The sequence below is a fragment of the Rattus norvegicus genome, chromosome 20 (genome assembly GCF_021556685.1).
Source record: "Rattus norvegicus strain SHRSP/BbbUtx chromosome 20, alternate assembly SHRSP_T2T, whole genome shotgun sequence".
In the NCBI taxonomy this organism is placed as follows: Eukaryota; Metazoa; Chordata; class Mammalia; order Rodentia; family Muridae; genus Rattus; species Rattus norvegicus.
In genome coordinates this window covers 1,677,136-1,695,798 of record NC_141553.1, presented here as the reverse complement: position 1 = coordinate 1,695,798, position 18,663 = coordinate 1,677,136, and the positions used below count along the sequence as shown (strand labels likewise).

Sequence of the window (18,663 nt, the reverse complement as noted above, 5' to 3'; positions counted from 1 at the left end):
GGCCTCTACAGATACCACAGTCTCTGACTAAATGTAGGGTTTGGAACTCTGTGCGACTCAGTTCACTCCCTGGAGATGTGAAGGGGCCACTCACCTTTATCGCTCTGGTTATAGACCTGGATTGCGAATCGCAGGTTTTCTCGAGCCCTGTGTGAATACCTCTCCGCATTCTTTCTCTCCATTTCCAAATACTCAGGCCCCATCTGCTTCACCCAAGGTCCTCTTGCCTGGATCCTCTGAGCAACTCCATCACTGTCAAAGCGCATAAATGGCATGTAGTCCACATAGCCAACAATGAAGACATGGGGATCTCTAAGACCCGGTCGAGATGTGGTCGCGGTTACCAAATACTGCCTGGAGTGTGAACCTGCAGACAGAACCAGAGAGCTGTGAAACGCCGAGCTCTTCCTGGGATCTCCAGTGGGTGCGTGGGCTGAGAGGAGTTCAGAGCACCGGGCTCCGAACCGGGGATAGAGAAGAGAGCTGGAGAGTCTGGCTTGGAGATGAGAAGAAGAAGCAGCTTCCCGGGTCCTGCCTGGTGCTCCCATAGCTCTTGCTCCTCCAGGCAGAGGCTGTTTCCCTCCAGACCCACACTCACCAGCAAAACTCTGGTTCTTGGTTTGGGTCAGAGCCAGGAAGGCTGAGAGCAGCAGGAGGGTGGCATGCAGCACTGGAGCCCCCATCCTTGATGTGTGGAAACTCTGGAGGGACTGAGACTTTGCTCCTCTGTGGAGATTATAGCGCTGTGGGCTGTGGGGAGATACCACAGTGAGTGTGGGTGGTTCTCCAAAATTCCTACACGGAGTGGGAGTGAGAGCACGAGTCCAGATGGAAGGACAGCACAACTGACATAGTTTGTAAGCTACCCAAAAGGAATTTAGGTGCCACAAGGGACTTCTCAACCCATGGCTTCCCCACCACCCACACTTGGAAGACAGAACCTCAGACTGGACTTCAAAAACTGCTTTCTGCCCTCTCTGAGTCCTGGATTCTGAATGGTTGGCATTTAGGATCTGTTTGTGCTTACACATGATCAAGGACCTCAAAATATTATGTAGGTTATATCTAACGACATTTGCCGTGTTAAAAACTGACAGCTAAGCAGTTCCTGTTGTTACACATCTGTAATCCCAACATTTAGGAGGCTGTGCTATGGCAGGAGATTGGGCATGAGTTTGAGGCCAGCTTAAACTACATGACACTGACATTTTTAAAATTGTGTGTGTGTGTGTGTGTGTGTGTGTGTGTGTGTGAGAGAGAGAGAGAGAGAGAGAGAGAGAGAGAGAGAGAGAGAGAGAGGGAGGGAGAGAGTTTTCTCTTTTTCTTTCCTCCCAGTCCCCTAAAAGTTTAAAGAGTTCAGAATTCTTGGCCCCAGGAGAGGGACTTCAGGGCCAGGAACCAACTACTGCTACCAACACCAACCCCAATCACAGACTCTACCCTTGCTGCCTTCCTCAGTTTACCCTGTAGTGCTGAAGATGGCCTTGGACAGTATAAGAATGTGATTAAAGAGATAGTAAATACACGGTAGGACACAAGCAGATTTGCAGCTTGGTGGGATTTGTTCTTCTAGCTGGGCTGCCCTGTCTGGCCTCAGTGGGAGAGGATGCACCTAGCCCTGCAAAGAGTTGATGTAGCAGGGCAGGATGGGGGTGGGTTGGGGACTGTTGCTCAGAGAAGAGGAGAGGGAACAGAGGAAGGGTTGTGAGAGGGGGTGACTGGGAGGGAGCAATGAGCAGGATATAAAGAGAATAAGAAAAAAATTAAAGATAAGGCCTTTGGGAACTGGAAGATAGGGGCACTGGAGCTGCAGGTCCCCTGTGCTCCAGACACAGCCAGGACCTGAAGGGACCGGATCAACAGTTCTCTGCACCCAAATCCCGTGGGAGGGAGAGCTAAACCTTCAGAGAGACAGACACGCCTGGGAAGCCAGAAGAGACTACACTCTGCCCACATTTCTGACTCCAGAGGAAAACACCTAATGCCATCTGGGACCCCGGTGCACGGGGGCTCCCAGAAAGGCAGTGCAGGCCCTCCTGGTTGCTGCCCTCACAGAGAGCTCAAAAGCAACACCCCATGAGCAAACTTGAACCGCGAGACCACAGGTAGGACCAACTTTTCTGCTCCAAGCCACCTGCCTGGTGAACTCAGGACACAGGCCCACAGGAACAGCTGAAGACCACTAGACAGGAAAAACTACATGCCCGAAAGCAGAACACTCTGTTCCCATAACTGGCTGAAAGAAAACAGGAAAACAGGTCTACAGCACTCCTGACACACAGGCCTATAGGACAGTCTAGCCACTGTCAGAAATAGCAGAACAAAGTAACACTAGAGATAATCTGATGGTGAGAGGCAAGCGCAGGAACCCAAGCAACAGAAACCAAGACTACATGGCATCATCGGAGCCCAATTCTCCCACCAAAGCAAACAATGAATATCCAAACACACCAGAAAAGCAAGATCTAGATTTAAAATCATATTTGATCATGATGATGGAGGACTTCAAGAAAGACATGAAGAACTCCCTTAGAGAAATGCAGGAAAACGTAAACAAGTAGAAGCCTATAGAGAGGAATCACAAAAATTCCTGAAAGAATTCCAGGAAAACACAATCAAACAGTTGAAGGAATTAAAAATGGAAATAAAAGCAATGAAGAAAGAACACAGAAAAACAACCCTGGATATAGAAAACCAAAGGAAGAGACAAGGAGCTATAGATACAAGCATCACCAACAGAATACAAGAGATAGAAGAGAGAATCTCAGGAGCAGAAGATTCCATAGAAATCATCAACACAACTGTCAAAGATAATGTAAAATGGAAAAAGCTACTGGTCCAAAACATACAGGAAATCCAGGACTCAATGAGAAGATCAACCTAAGGATAATAGATATAGAAGAGAGTGAAGACTCCCAGCTCAAAGGACCAGTAAATATCTTCAACAAAATCAAAGAAGAAAACTTCCCTCACCTAAAGAAAGAGATGCCCATAAACATACAAGAAGCCTACAGAACTCCAAATAGATTGGACCAGAAAAGAGAATCCTCCTGTCACATAATAGTCAAAACACCAAATGCACAAAATAAAGAAAGTATTAAAAGCAGTAAGGCAAAAAGGTCAAATAACATATAAAGGCAGACCTATCAGAATCACACCAGACTTCTCACCAGAGACTATGAAGGCCAGAAGATCCTGGACAGATGTCATACACACCCTAAGAGAACACAAATGTCAGCCCAGGTTACTATATCCTGCAAAACTCTCAATTAACATAGATGGAGAAACCAAGATATTCCATGACAAAACCAAATTTACACAATATCTTTCTACAAATCCAGCACTACAAAGGATAATAAATGGTAAAGCCCAACATAAGGAGGCAAGCTACACCCTAGAAGAAGCAAGAAACTAATCGTCTTGGCAACAAAACAAAGAGAAGAAAAGCACACAAACAGAACCTCACATCCACATATGAATATAACAGGAAGCAATAATCACTATTCCTTAATATCTCTCAATATCAATGGTCTCAACTCCCCAATAAAAAGACATAGATTAACAAACTGGATACACAATGAGGACCCTGCATTCTCATTCTGCTGCCTACAGGAAACACACCTCAGAGACAAAGACAGACACTACCTCAGAGTGAAAGGCTGGAAAACAACTTTCCAAGCAAATGGTCTGAAGAAGAAAGCTGGAGTAGCCATTCTAATATCGAATAAAATCAATTTTCAACTAAAAGTCATCAAAAAAGATAAGGAAGGACACTTCATATTCATCAAAGGAAAAATCCACCAAGATGAACTCTCAATCCTAAATAGCTATGCTCCAAATACAAGGGCACCTACATAAATAAAAGAAACCTTACTAAAGCTCAAAACACACATTGCACCTCACACAATAAAAGTAGGAGATTTCAACACCCCACTCTCATCAATGGACAGATCATGGAAACAGAAATTAAACAGAGACGTAGACAGACTGAAAGAAGTCATGAACCAAATGGACTTAACCGATATTTATAGAACATTCTATCCTAAAGCAAAAGGATATACATTCTTCTCAGCACCTCATGGTACTTCATCCAAAATTGACCATATAATTGGTCATAAAACAGGCCTCAACAGATACAGAAAGATAGAAATAATCCCATGCGTGGTATCAGACCACCACGGCCTAAAGCTGGTCTTCAATAACAATAAGGGAAGAACGCCCACATATACATGGAAGTTGAACAATGCTCTATCAACGATAACCTGGTCAAGGAAGAAATAAAGAAAGAAATTAAAGACTTCTTAGAATTTAATGAAAATGAAGGTACAACACACCCAAACTTATGGGATACAATGAAAGCTCTGAGTGCCTGCAGAAAGAAACAGGAGAGAACATATATCAGCAGCTTGACAGCACACCTAAAAGCTCTAGAACAAAAAGAAGCAAATACACCCAGGAGGAGTAGAAGTCAGGAAATAATCAAACTCAGAGCTGAAATCAACCAAGTAGAAACAAAAAGGACCATAGAAAGAATCAACAGAACCGAAAGTTGGTTCTTTGAGAAAATCAACAAGATAGATAAACCCTTAGCCAGACTAACGAGAGGACACAGAGAGTGCGTCCAAATTAACAAAATCAGAAATGAAAAGGGAGACATAACAACAGATTCGGAGGAAATTCAAAAAATCATCAGATCTTACTATAAAAACCTATATTCAACAAAACTTGAAAATCTTCAGGAAATGGACAATTTCCTAGACAGCTACCAGGTACCGAAGTTAAATCAGGAACAGATAAACCAGTTAAACAACCCCATAACTCCTAAGGAAATAGAAGCAGTCATTAAAGGTCTCCCAACCAAAAAGAGCCCAGGTCCAGATGGGTTTAGTGCAGAATTCTATCAAACCTTCATAGAAGACCTCATACCAATATTATCCAAACTATTCCACAAAATTGAAACAGATGGATCACTACGAATACCTTCTACGAAGCCACAATTACTCTTATACCTAAACCACACAAAGACACAACAAAGAAAGAGAACTTCAGACCAATTTCCCTTATGAATATCGACGCAAAAATACTCAACAAAATTCTGACAAACCGAATTCAAGAGCACATCAAAACAATCATCCACCATGATCAAGTAGGCTTCATCCCAGGCATGCAGGGATGGTTTAATATACGGAAAACCATCAACGTGATCCATTATATAAACAAACTGAAAGAACAGAACCACATGATCATTTCATTAGATGCTGAGAAAGCATTTGACAAAATTCAACACCCCTTCATGATAACAGTCCTAGAAAGAATAGGAATTCAAGGCCCATACCTAAACATAGTAAAAGCCATATACAGCAAACCAGTTGCTAACATTAAACTAAATGGAGAGAAACTTGAAGCAATCCCACTAAAATCAGGGACTAGACAAGGCTGCCCACTCTCTCCCTACTTATTCAATATAGTTCTTGAAGCTCTAGCCACAGCAATCAGACAACAAAAGGAGGTCAAGGGGATACAGATCGGAAAAGAAGAAGTCAAAATATCACTATTTGCAGATGATATGATAGTATATTTAAGTGATCCCAAAAGTTCCACCAGAGAACTACTAAAGCTGATAAACAACTTCAGCAAAGTGGCTGGGTATAAAATTAACTCAAATAAATCAGTAGCCTTCCTCTACACAAAAGAGAAACAAGCCGAGACAGAAATTAGAGAAACGACACCCTTCATAATAGACCCAAATAATATAAAGTGACTTTAACCAAGCAAGTAAAAGATCTGTACAATAAGAACTTCAAGACACTGAAGAAGGAAATTGAAGAAGACCTCAGAAGATGGAAAGATCTCCCATGCTCATGGATTGGCAGGATTAATATAGTAAAAATGGCCATTTTACCAAAAGCGATCTACAGATTCAATGCAATCCCCATCAAAATACCAATCCAATTCTTCAAAGAGTTAGACAGAACAATTTGCAAATTCATCTGGAATAGCAAAAAACCCAGGATAGCTAAAGCTATCCTCAACAATAAAAGGACTTCAGGGGGAATCACTATCCCTGAACTCAAGCAGTATTACAGAGCAATAGTGATAAAAACTGCATGGTATTGGTACAGAGACAGACAGATAGACCAATGGAATAGAATTGAAGACCCAGAAATGAACCCACATACCTATGGTCACTTGATTTTTGACAAAGGAGCCAAAACCATCCAATGGAAAAAAGATAGCATTTTCAGCAAATGGTGCTGGTTCAACTGGAGGTCAACATGTAGAAGAATGCAGATCGATCCATGCTTATCACCCTGTACAAAGCTTAAGTCCAAGTGGATCAAGGACCTCCACATCAAACCAGACACACTCAAACTAATAGAAGAAAAACTAGGGAAGCATCTGGAACACATGGGCACTGGAAAAAAATTCCTGAACAAAACACCAATGACTTATGCTCTAAGATCAAGAATCGACAAATGGGATCTCATAAAACTGCAAAGCTTCTGTAAGGCAAAGGACACTGTGGTTAGGACAAAACGGCAACCAACAGATTGGGAAAAGATCTTTACCAATCCTACAACAGATAGAGGCCTTATATCCAAAATATACAAAGAACTCAAGAAGTTAGACCGCAGGGAAACAAATAACCCTATTAAAAAATGGGGTTCAGAGCTAAACAAAGAATTCACAGCTGAGGAATGCCGAATGGCTGAGAAACACCTAAAGAAATGTTCAACATCTTTAGTCATAAGGGAAATGCAAATCAAAACAACCCTGAGATTTCACCTCACACCAGTGAGAATGGCTAAGATCAAAAACTCAGGGGACAGCAGATGCTGGCGAGGATGCGGAGAAAGAGGAACACTCCTCCATTGTTGGTGGGATTGCAAACTGGTACAACCATTCTGGAAATCAGTCTGGAGGATCCTCAGAAAATTGGACATTGAACTGCCTGAGGATCCAGCTATACCTCTCTTGGGCATATACCCAAAAGATGCCCCAACATATAAAAAAGACACGTGCTCCACTATGTTCATTGAAGCCTTATTTATAATAGCCAGAAGCTGGAAAGAACACAGATGCCCTTCAACAGAGGAATGGATACAAAAAATGTGGTACATCTACACAATGGAATATTACTCAGCTATCAAAAACAACGACTTTATGAAATTCGTAGGCAAATGGTTGGAACTGGAAAACATCATCCTGAGTGAACTAACCCAATCACAGAAAGACATACATGGTATGCACTCATTGATAAGTGGCTATAAGCCCAAATGCTTGAATTACCCTAGATGCCTAGAACAAATGAAACTCAAGACAGATGATCAAAACGTGAATGCTTCACTCCTTCTTTAAAAGGGGAACAAGAATACCCTTGGCAGGGAAGAGAGAGGCAAAGATTAAAACAGAGACTGAAGGAACACCCATTCAGAGCCTGCCCCACATGTGGCCCATACATATACAGCCACCCAATTAGACAAGATGGATGAAGCAAAGAAGTGCAGACCGACAGGAGCCGGATGTAGATCGCTCCTGAGAGACACAGCCAGAATACAGCAAATACAGAGGCGAATACCAACAGCATACCACTGAACTGAGAATAGAACCCCCGTTGAAGGAATCAGAGAAAGATCTGGAAGAGCTTGAAGGGGCTCGAGACCCCATATGTACAACAATGCCAAGCAACCAGAGCTTCCAGGGACTAGGCCACTAACTAAAGACTATACATGGACTGACCCTGGACTCTGACCTCATAGGTAGCAATGAATATCCTAGTAAGAGCACCAGTGGAAGGGGAAGCCCTGGGTCCTGCTAAGACTGAACCCCCAGTGAACTAGACTGGTGGGGGGAGGGCGGCAATGGGGGGAGGGCTGGGAGGGGAACACCCATAAGGAAGGGGAGGGGGGAGGGGGATGTTTGCCCGGATACCGGGAAAGGGAATAACACTCGAAATGTATATAAGAAATGCTCAAGTTAATAAAAGAAAATATTAAAAAAAAAGTTCAGATTTAAAATTTCCTTTGGTTGATCTAAGTGCAGTCTTAAAAGTGCTTTTCATTGTGCTATAAAACATCTGTCTAATCTATATACACTCAGTCTTACTGGATGGAGAAAAGAGTTCATGCTTTTAACTCCAAATCAGTTTTAGGCCCCCAAGCTTTCACTACGACTCAAAGGCATGAGTCCACTGCCTTTTCTACAATGGGAAGTTCAGTACAGATTACACACAGGTAACATGTCTAAAACTCATCTCTTTGTAAACCTGAAAACTTCTTGCATGCTTCAGAGAATCAACTTAAATCCACCCTTCACAGGTCAAAGGACTGTAGATGAGTATTCTCAGTAACAGCCTGTTTCCCCACCTGCCTTTCTGCTCGTTCCTGAGGGTGTGATCTTCTCCTTTCCCTGGTCTTGGGACACCCTCCCCCAACTATCAAGACAAGGGGCCTCGAATTTTCAAATGAACAACTAAGTAAAAAATTTCCCCTTAAACTCCTTAACCTAATATCTATTTGTTCCAGCAACCCACCAGCTCCAGGTGTTCCTTCAAAATCTGTGTTGTAGAGAGCTTCAAAGCCATTAGTCCCAGGTGGCCCTGATTCACAGATGCTGCCTGCACTCCTTAGCTCCAGATGGTCCTGCAGAGCCTGGTCAGCCAGTGAAACATCCTGCTCTTCCAGAACTTAGCTAGCACCCCAGCTTTACTGTGTCCACCACGATGTCCGTGCACCCAGACAGCAGGAAGCACATCCCTCCCATTCCTGCTTCACCAGTCCCCCCTTCCTATTTCCTCACATTTTATAATAAACAAGAGGAAGTAACTCTAGGAACCAAGTCTACCCCCAGTCCTCCTTCACTAATTCAGAAATACATTTCCATTGTTGGCATGAGTTTCATACTCTTTATAAAAGCCCGTCCCACGATCATCACCACACCTCTCTCTCTTGCACCTGTTCAGAGGTGGTCTCCCCACACCCCGAATGAATCTCCTGTGTGAGGCCTACTTCGTGGTGTGTTCTCTGTGGCATTCCTTGGCCCTGATGTGACAAGCTGCTACTCCACTGAGAAAGCCTAATACAGTAGGCTCTGAAGGAACTGGATTGTCAGTCACAGGAGAGCCAGCCTCCACCTGGATCTGTCCAATATCCTGAGCTTTGATATACAGATAGGGTGTGAAGCCAGACAGACTTTGTAGCCCTGGCTGTCCTGGAACTCACTCTGTAGATCAGTCAGGGCCTCAAACTCAAGAGTTTTCACTGCTTCTGCCTCTGGCATGCATAATCATCATCTGGCTCTTAAAATTAGACTTTAAGAAAAAAAAGAAAAAGCAAACATTTCATGTGTTTGGAGCCATATGTGCAGGATTTTGTCATTGCTCATCCAAACGAGCCTAATCCTGTAGCTTTGTTCCATTTCCATTCTATTATAGTTTAAACCTACAATGAAGAAGGGTGGGCATAGGGACAAACACCTATATATGCAACAGGTAGAGATAAAGATCATCGCTGGAAGTTCAACGTCAAGTCCAGCCTGGGACTGCATAGTTCTAAGCCAGCCTGGACTACATAGTGGGACTCATATATGCATGTGGTGGTTTTTACAGGTTTGACCCCCCATAGATCATGTGTCTCAATGCTTGACCATAGGAAGTTGCACTATTAGGAAGTATGGTCTTTTTGGAGATGTGGCCTTGTTAGAGGAAGTATGTCATGGTGAAGGCAGGCTTTGAGTCTGCTACACTCAAGCTCTGCCTAGTGTGGGATCAGAGCCTCCTCTTGCTTTTGGATCAAAGCGTAGACCTCTCGCTTCCTCCAACAATATGTCTGCCTGCACACTGCCATGCTTCCCACCATGATGATAGTGGACTAAACCTTTGAAACTATAAGCCAGTCCCAATTAAATGTTGTCCTTTATAAGCATAGCCTGGGTTATGTTGTGTCTTCACATCAATAAAACCCAAACTAAGACAATATGGACCATTAAATCAGATATTACCAAAATTCAGAGTATCATTAAGTAGTACTTTATAGTCAACTTGAAAAATCTAGAAAGAAACGGACAATTTTATAGACATGTCTTTCACGCATACTAAACTAAGAGAAAATAAACAACATAAACAGACATTTTAGGAGCAGTGTTTTTGAAGCAATGACGTGGACTCCAAAATCGTGTGTAGGTGTGTACAAGAACATATGGACTCACTGTTGACCTCTACATGCAAAGATAAATGAACACCAAGGTATCTCAAATCCCATAAAATAGACAGGGAAACAATACTACCAAAAGCATTTTGTAAGACCAGCCATATCAAAACTAAATAAGAGAAACAGAAAATTATAGTCCATTTCCATGCTAAGCATGCATGTGAACATTTTATTTTTTTAAAGATTTATTCATTTATTATATATGAGTACACTGTAGATGTCTTCAGGCACACCAGAAGAGGGCATCAGATCTCTTACAGATGGTTGTGAGCCACCATGTGGTTGCTGGGAATTGAACTCAGGACCTCTGGAAGAGTAGTCGGGTGCTCTTAACCGCTGAGCCATCTCTCCAGCCCTCATGTGAACATTTTCAATACAATATTTGCAAACAAAAGTCAACAGCACATTAGAATGTTATGTACCGTGACCAAATTCTCCTCATTGAAGGATACCAGGACGGCTCAACATTTGTCAGCCAATAAATATGATATGGCAAATAAACAGATGCAAAGTCAGAAATCACAGGATCCCACCAATAGATGCAGAAAACTGGGACAGTGTGAAACATATTATATTGAATTTAAACCTTAGAGAAACTAGAGATAAAAGTTTATTTCAATGCAATAATGCTATATGTAAGAAAACTCTAGCCAGCATGATTCTAAGCGGGAGAAACTCAAGATGAGACAAAGAGTGTCTGTTCTCTCTACTACTATTCAGCCTAGTTCTTGATGTCTTAATCAAGAACAGCGAGGGAAGAAAAGGGAAACGTGGAAGTAAATGAGTCAAATGATCGTTATTTGTAAGTGACATGAACATGTGTTTGAAATCTGAAATAATTTCACCGAAGTGATAGGACATAAAGCCCTATAAAAAAGCCAGCAGCTTTTCAGTACGCCAACAACATGTATGACAAACAATTCCGGACATAATTGCTCCCAAAAAAAAAAACAAAACATAAAACTAGACTATCTAGGAATACACTCAAGGGGGTTAAAGATCTACAATAAAGCTTTAAAATACCAACTAAGGCTAGGCATGATGGCACCTCTAATCCAACAGTCAACAATCAGAAGAATGCAATGTTGGGCCAGCCTGATTTACATAGTGAGTGTCAGGCCAGCAAGGCCTACATAGTCAGACCTTGTCTCAAAAACCAAACCAAATCAAACCACAAACAAACAAACAAACGGAATTAGAAGACATTAAAAAAAAGCCTCCTACGCTCATGAATAGGTAAAGTCATTATGACAAATATAGCTAGAGTCCTGAAATTAACCTAGATATTCAACATAATTCCCCATGGCATTCTTTAAAGATCTAGAAAAATTCGAAATATATGGATATAGAAAAACTCCTAATAGCCAAAGTAGTTCTTAGCAGAAAGAGCAATACCAGGAGTTTTAAAATCCTGATTTCAAATTCCATTGCAGAGAAGACATGGTAGAAGAAGAAGAAGAAGAAGAAGAAGAAGAAGAAGAAGAAGAAGAAGAAGAAGAAGAAGAAGAAGAAGAAGAAGAAGAAGAAGAAGAAGAAGAAGAAATAATAAATAGGGCACGGTACTGGCACAAAAGTGAACAGAGACCAAAAGAATGGAACAGAGAACTCAGATATAATCTATAGGTACAGTGTTATAACCACCTTCCCAAACTAGGTGCTCTCCTCTTCCCCACCCTATTAGCCAGCATCAGTGTTATCCCAATGTCTAATGCAACAGGTTTCCACTGTGGCCATGGTCACATATGTGCATGATTCATATCTCCCTATGAAGTCAAAATGTCAGTGTTCTATCTATCTATCTATCTATCTATCTATCTATCTATCTATCTATCTATCTATCTATCTATCTATCTCCTCTTCTCCTCTCTATTCTTCTCTTCTCTTCTCTCCTTCTCTTATTCCCACTCAGAGGCAACCTTTTCTACACTGCCAATAAATCTCTTGTGCAAGGTCTGTTGCATGGTGTAATATCTTTGGCTCTCTGATCACTGCAAAAAAAACCTTACCTACAGCTATCTTATTTTCAATCACAACATATATTCGGATTGAGGGTGAGGGGGAAACAAACCCATTCAACAAATGGTGTTGGGAAAACTTGATATCTCCATGTAGAAGAACAAAACTACATTCCCTATCTCTTACCCTGGAGAAAAATGAACTCAAAGAACATGAACATGAAAACTTGAAATCTGCTAGATGAAAACCCTTTTCACTTATGCATCGACCAGGGCTTCTAGGGAAGGAAGCTCAGGAGAGAGATAGTACCAAGAGGTCACAAATGAGACTGCATGAAAATAAAAGGCTTCTGCCCAGCAAAGTAAACCATCAGAAAGTAAACAGACAGTTTAAGGAATGGAAGAAATCTTTACCAGCTATACATCTGGAAGAGGATTAATGGTTACAAAGAATAAATAATTCAACAACAAAAAACCCGAGAGCCAGATGTTGCAGTGCATCCCTAGAAAACACAGGAACTGTGAAACAGACACATAAGACTACAGTTCAGCTTCATAGGTTGTTTTAAAAAAACAAGTAATAAATGAAACAAAACGAAGGATCACTCTGATGAGGAACAATGAATTTGTGGGAATCGAGCAATTGGAAAATCATGTAGTCAAAGAAAACCTATTCCTTTGACCTAAGATGTGAGCAGGAAAAGAGAGTGCAAAGACATTGAATTTGGGGTTCATTTAAGACATGAGCATTACAGTGTTTCTTACTGGATTAAATCAGGACTATAAAATAAGTAAACATGGTACCAAAAGTTTAGGACTTTACAAGTAGCAGAATGGATTTGTGTGCAGACGGGAAGATGCACACGAAGGAACCAGGATGACAACTGAGACAGATAAGTCTGGTGAGGTTGGGCAGCCTTGTTTGAGCTGGAGAGATTTGTTTAGGTGGTGATGGTAAACAGAATTTGAAACCTTGGAGAAAAATAAAATCACCAAACAAATGATTAATTGCAATGGGAAAGAGAACAGGACTGCACTCTGGCCCTTCCTGTGTTCAGGGATCTCATCAGAGCACACTTCTGTAACAGATCTTACACATCAGGGGATGTGTCTAGAAGGCCTGTAGACCAGGGAGAGAGTCCCAGACTTTCCAGTGCACAGAAGTCCCCTGACCATTTCAACAGGATTCAGAAAGAAGCCAGGCTTGGTGGCACAGGCCTTTAATCCCAAGTATCTCGTATAATAAGACCTCTCTGAGTGCAAGGTAAACTTTATTGTACTTCCAGTTCCAGGTTGTCAAGGATACATAGTGAGACTCTGTTTTCAAACAAAAAACCAAAAACCACAAACAGAAACAAAAGACTTAGGAAGTATGGTGAAGAGTCGAGATTCTCTGTATTACCAAGTGGGTGAAGAGGCCACTGGTGTTCAGATCCCAGAGCTGCAAGGATGTAGACAAAGATGGGTTAGGCCTCACTTATGGTACCTTACGTAAGTACTTCTGGCTGCCAGGTATGGAGGCTCACATGTCTCTTCCTAGCACCCCAGAACAAGGAAAGAAGGACTGCAGAGGCTCTTACATGGATTTGTGCTACTCTCTTCATTGTTGTGACACAATACCCAACAGGATCAAGTTAAAGGAAGAAATTTATTATGACTCATGGTTGAAGAGGGTCCAGTGTCGGTGCTCACCGACAGTCCAGTCCATCTCGGCACAAGGCATGGAGGAGTACACTGCAGCAGGAGGATGTAGCTGGGATTCCTCAGACTTAAGTAGATGAGGAGGCAGAGAATAGAGATCCTCTTATCTGGCTTTGTCTTGTTCTTTGATCCTTGGGCCCCAACCCAAGGCATGATGTCACTCACATGGGGAGGTCTTGCATCCTTAATTAATCTCTGGAAACACTCTTACAGATGAGACCAGAATTACATCTCGCAGGAGACTCAAAATCCAGTCAAGTTGACAATGAAGGTTCATCATTACATCTACATAGTAAGTTCCAAGCCAGCCTGGGCTACAGAGTGGGATCCTATTAACAAACAAATAGAAAAAGGCAGAATGAGTCCTAGGCTACATAGCTAATAGTCTAAATGGAGGATCTAGAAAGTCTTTGGTATTTTGGAACTAGTGGATGTTAGTGGTAAGAACAGTATCTGTGATGGAAACTGATTTTATATGGGCATTACATTTGGGCAGCAGTGGTAGTGGGAGTCAGGGGCAGCCGAGAAAGAAAAGGGAGGGAGTTGCCATATTGATGGATACATGTTGTCATCTCTCCGATGAGAGGAAGCAATTACTTAAAGAGAATCTCTAATTGGCCGCTTTCTGAAAGGTCCCCAAGATGATGTTTTACTTTGAGGTACAAATAATAGAATCCAAATTCTTATCATTTAAAAAAGAAAGGAATTGAATATATGATATTGGAGGGCTGGGGTCCAAGGATAAAGGGAAGAACAGGAGAAAGCGAGAACAAAAGGACAAAACCATCAACATCAGGTCTCACACTGGATCCATAAGGTCCACAGGATCCACAGGGTCTACCCAGGCAGAGGGATCACTGATGACCCTACCAAAACCTTGGCACTGGTCTCTGTGGCTGGGACAGTTGTCATGGAAGCTGTGCCAATGTCAACCTTGCCAAATTCATTCTCTACAGCTTTTTCTTAGCATCACATGCTGGACCATGAACCAGCATGTGGTCATTCAGCTGGTGCAACTGAGAAGTCATGTGGGATGCAGTTGTAGAAATGCTTGGGAAAGTGACAAAGCTCTCTGGTACCTTTCTATACTCTTCCTAGGTGGTGCCATAGTGTGTGAAGAGACACAAGAGCTGGGACAAGCGGTACAAGGTAGATATAGAATGATGAAAGCTTCATTCCTGAGAAAGCCATCTGAGTAACTCCACACAGGGCAAGAGAATGACTGATATGGATACAGGATGAAGATGTCCTAGAGGAACTCCCAGAGCCCTGGACTTTAAAGAAGGGATAGTGCAGCCAGACATGGTGGCACACAGCTTTAATGCTAGTACTCGGGAGGCAGAGGCAGGTGAATCTCAGAGTTTGAGAGCAGCCTGGTCTACATAGTCAGCTCCAGGACAGCCAGGGTTTATGTAGAGAGATCCTGTCTCAACATCAACAAAAGATGCTACACAGAGCCCTAGTTTGGGCAAGCACTCATTCATAGAGGTGTCTCAGTGTAATAAAATGGGCTATGAACACATTTCCATGTAGGGCTTCAAATCTATGAAAATCCTCAGACACAATGCCTTCCTTACCTGCTCTCTTCTTCCTCATGGTCACAATGGCAATCAGAGCTCCAATGATGACAAACCCAAGGAGAACTACACCAACAGTTATTCCAACCACAGGCCAAGTTGCTGGTTCTAGGAAGAGAGAAAGGGGAAGAGAGGGAGGAGTTGAGGGGGCCTAACCCCAGTTCCTAGCAGAGACCTTACTCAGGAGTCTCTCCTTGATAACAGGCTCTGTGTTCAAACGTTTCCTTACTCCATCTCAGTGTGAGGGGCTCAGGCAGCCCCTCATGCTCCACAAGGCATGTGTACTTCTGCTCCTCCCCATTAGGCACCACCACAGATGCCCACTTCTGGAAGGTTCCATCCCCTGCAGGCCTGGTCTCCACAAGCTCCATGTCCTGGGTCAGGTCCTCCCCATTCAACTGCCAGGTCAGGGTGATGTCAGCAGGGTAGAAGCCCAGGGCCCAGCACCTCAGGGTGACATCACCTTCAGGTCTGGGGTGAAGGGTCACATGTGCCTTTGGGGGATCTGAAGAAAAATTTGGAAAATTCAAGCATTGAACATTGTGGCTGGGGATTTAAGCAGTCCCTGTCTTGGCAATGGGCAAGGGGATCAAGGTGAGAAGGGATGAAAACCCCAAAAGTAGCCCATACTCAGGCAACAGTGTGATCTATTCCTTGGAAATTTCTAACATTATACCAAGGCAGTCCAAAGTAGAAATCTCCCACGTTGTTAACCATGAAAAGAGGATATCTGGGTAGAGGGTATAGAGGCTCAGCACGACTGATCAGACCCCAGAGATATTAGGTGTAAGCACAGACCGAGCACATAGGAGGCCATAGTTCACAAAGGGCTGCAAGTTGAAGGGAGTGACTATTATTTCAGGAATCTTCTATCCTATCCTCCTGAGAGACACAAAACTGTCCTGAAAGAAGTATGAGCCCTGGGACAGTCACTATCTGGTGTTGGCTCAGGAAAACCAGGAGCTCCCTTCCCCCTCTGAAAGCAAAAGAGAGTGGGAGTATTACAGCTGGTCCCATTTTCCTTTCTCCTTGGAAGTGTGCTCCCTGCTCTGAGTGCAGATAGGGGAGTTACTTTTCAGGCCCTGATACCTGAGCGCTGTAGAGTCTCCTTCCCTGTCTCCAAGTGCTTCTGCAGGTGTTCAACACAAGAGACTTTCAAGAAGTGACTCAAGGCCTCTGCTACACCATCTGCCTCCCACCGTCGCTTGGTGATCTGAGCTGTGCTGTCTCCCACACTCCATGTTGTCAGGTCCGAGTTCAGGCTGATGTAATGTTGGCCGTCAAAAGCATGGCTATAGTGCGCTTGGAGGAGGCGTCCGTCTGGCCCCATGTCGCAACCGATTAAACACTGGAAGGTGTGAGAGACTGCCACCAGCCACGTAGTCAGCCTCACCCACCCATGGAATTTTCACCTACACTGGAAACCAGCCCTCAGTCCACTATTCTCTTGGATTCCCGGCCTCTGCAGAGGCTGTGGGATCTAAACCTAGGGTTTGGAACCCTGTGCAAGTCAGGTCGGTCCATGGAGATGTGAAGGGGCCACTCACCTTTATCGCTCTGGTTATAGACTTGGATTGCGAATCGCAGGTTTTCTCGAGCCCTGTGTGAATACCCCTCCGCATTCTTTCTCTCCATTTCCAAATACTCAGGCCCCATCTGCTTCATCCAAGGCCCTCTCGTCTGGATCCTCTGAGCAGCTCCATCACTGTCAAAGCGCATAAATGGCATGTAGTCCACATGGCCAACAATGCAGACATGCGAATCTTGAAGACCGGGTTGAGACGAGGTGGTGGTTACCAAATACTGCATGAAGTGTGAACCTGCAGACAGAGCCAGAGAGCTGTGAGACCCCGAGCTCTTCCTGGGATCTCCGGTGGGTGCGTGGGCTGGAGGACTTCAGAGCACCGGGCTCCGAACATGGAATAGAAAAGAGAACTGGAGAGTCTGGTTTGGAGATGAGAAGGAGCAGCATCCCGGGTCCTGCCTGGTGCTACTGGCTCCCATAGCTCTTGCTCCTCCAGGCAGAGGCTGTTTCCCTCCAGACCCACACTCACCAGCAAAACTCTGGTTCTTGGTTTGGGTCAGAGCCAGGAAGGCTGAGAGCAGCAGTAGGGTAGCATGCAGCACTGGAGCCCCCATCCTTGATGTGTGGAAACTCTGGAGGGACTGAGACTATGTTCCTCTCTGTGGAGATTATAGCGCTGTGGGCTGTGGGGAGATACCACAGTGAGTGTGGGTGGTTCTCCAAAATTGCTACACGGACTGGGAGTGAGAGCACGAGTCCAGATGGAAGGACAGCACAACTGACGTAGTTTGTAAGCTACCCAAAAGGAATTTAGGTGCCACAAGGGACTTCTCAACCCATGGCTTCCCTACCACCCACACTTGGAAGACAAAACCTCAGACTGGGGACTTATGAAAACTGCTTCCTCACATACTGGGTGCTCTTTGACACATCTGCCCTCTCTGAGTCCTGGATTCTGAATGTTTGGCTTTCAGGATCTCTTGTTTGTGCTTACCCATGATCAAGGACCTCAAAATTTTATGTAGGTTATATCTAACGACATTTGCCGTGTTAAAAACTGACAATTAAGCAGTTCTTGGTTGTAGACATCTGTAATCCCAGCATTTAGGAGGCTGTGCTATGGCAGGAGATTGGACATGAGTTTGAGGCCAGCTTAAACTACATGACACTGACATTTTTAAAAGATGTGTGTGTGTGTGTGTGTGTGAGAGAGAGAGAGAGAGAGAGAGAGAGAGAGAGAGAGAGAGAGGGAGAGGGAGAGAGAGAGAGTTTTCTCTTTTTTTTTCCTCCCAGCCCCCTAAAAGTTTAAAGAGTTCAGAATTCTTGGCCCGGGGAGAGGGACTTCAGGGGCCAGGAACCAACTACTGCTACCAACACCAACCCCAATCACAGACTCTACCCTTGCTGCCTTCCTCAGTTTACCCTGTAGTGCTGAAGATGGCCTTGGACAGTATAAGAATGTGATTAAGAGATAGTAAATACACGGTAGGACACAAGCAGGTTTGCAGCTTGGTGGGATTTGTTCTTCTAGCTGGGCTGCCCTGTCTGGCCTCAGTGGGAGAGGATGCACCTAGCCCTGCAAAGAGTTGATGTAGCAGGGCAGGATGGGGGTGGGGTGGGGACTGTTGCTCAGAGAAGAGGAGAGGGAACAGAGGAAGGGTTGTGAGAGGGGGTTGACTGGGAGGGGGCAGTGAGCA

The 18,663-nt window shown here is 43.8% G+C and overlaps 3 protein-coding genes across 7 annotated transcripts in view; 1 reads left to right on the top strand and 2 right to left on the bottom strand.

Annotated features, from left to right (window-relative positions):
* Window positions 1–1,031, bottom strand: part of RT1-M6-2 (RT1 class I, locus M6, gene 2) — a 4,143-nt gene extending 3,112 nt beyond the window's left edge. Inside the window, exons 1-2 of one of the 3 annotated variants that reach the window (XM_087597894.1) lie at window positions 599–1,031; window positions 95–367 (exon numbers count right to left, since the gene is read on the bottom strand). In XM_087597894.1, the coding sequence (XP_087454020.1) occupies window positions 95–367; window positions 599–1,031 (706 nt within the window). 3 annotated transcript variants of the gene reach the window in all.
* Znrd1as1 (ZNRD1 antisense RNA 1) overlaps window positions 1–15,160 on the top strand; it is a 26,001-nt gene extending 10,841 nt beyond the window's left edge. The window contains exons 3-4 of the mRNA XM_087598101.1: window positions 14,078–14,156; window positions 14,963–15,160. Of these exons, the coding sequence (XP_087454227.1) occupies window positions 14,078–14,156; window positions 14,963–15,063 (180 nt within the window). The 3' untranslated portion in view covers window positions 15,064–15,160. The remainder of the gene's footprint in view (window positions 1–14,077; window positions 14,157–14,962) is intronic.
* RT1-M6-1 (RT1 class I, locus M6, gene 1) lies at window positions 13,793–18,663 on the bottom strand. 3 transcript variants are annotated; one of them, XM_087598054.1, is made up of 6 exons: window positions 17,496–18,663; window positions 16,989–17,261; window positions 16,531–16,806; window positions 15,671–15,946; window positions 15,442–15,549; window positions 13,793–14,193 (listed from the first exon to the last, which is right to left on the bottom strand). In XM_087598054.1, exons 1-6 carry the CDS (start codon window positions 17,578–17,580, stop codon window positions 14,150–14,152), a joined length of 1,062 nt encoding a protein of 353 aa, XP_087454180.1. In that variant the 5' UTR covers window positions 17,581–18,663; the 3' UTR covers window positions 13,793–14,149. The 3 variants fall into 3 exon arrangements, with proteins under 3 accessions (XP_087454180.1, XP_087454181.1, NP_001008852.1); XM_087598055.1 differs by having other exon boundaries at window positions 16,531–16,761; NM_001008852.1 differs by lacking the exon at window positions 13,793–14,193 and adding an exon at window positions 14,664–14,701 and having other exon boundaries at window positions 16,531–16,743; window positions 17,496–17,580.

Bases quoted from the DNA above. Each gene is read 5' to 3' on its own strand.
- RT1-M6-1 (XM_087598054.1), bottom strand. From the start codon at position 17,580: ATGGGGGCTCCAGTGCTGCATGCTACCCTACTGCTGCTCTCAGCCTTC. The intron at 16,807-16,988 runs GTGAGTGGCCCC...GGCTGGTGGCAG, and splicing joins CTATAACCAGAGCGATAAAG to TCTCTCACACCTTCCAGTGT. The intron at 14,194-15,441 runs GTAAGGAAGGCA...GTTTGTTAATAG, and splicing joins CATGAGGAAGAAGAGAGCAG to GATCCCACTCTGTAGCCCAG.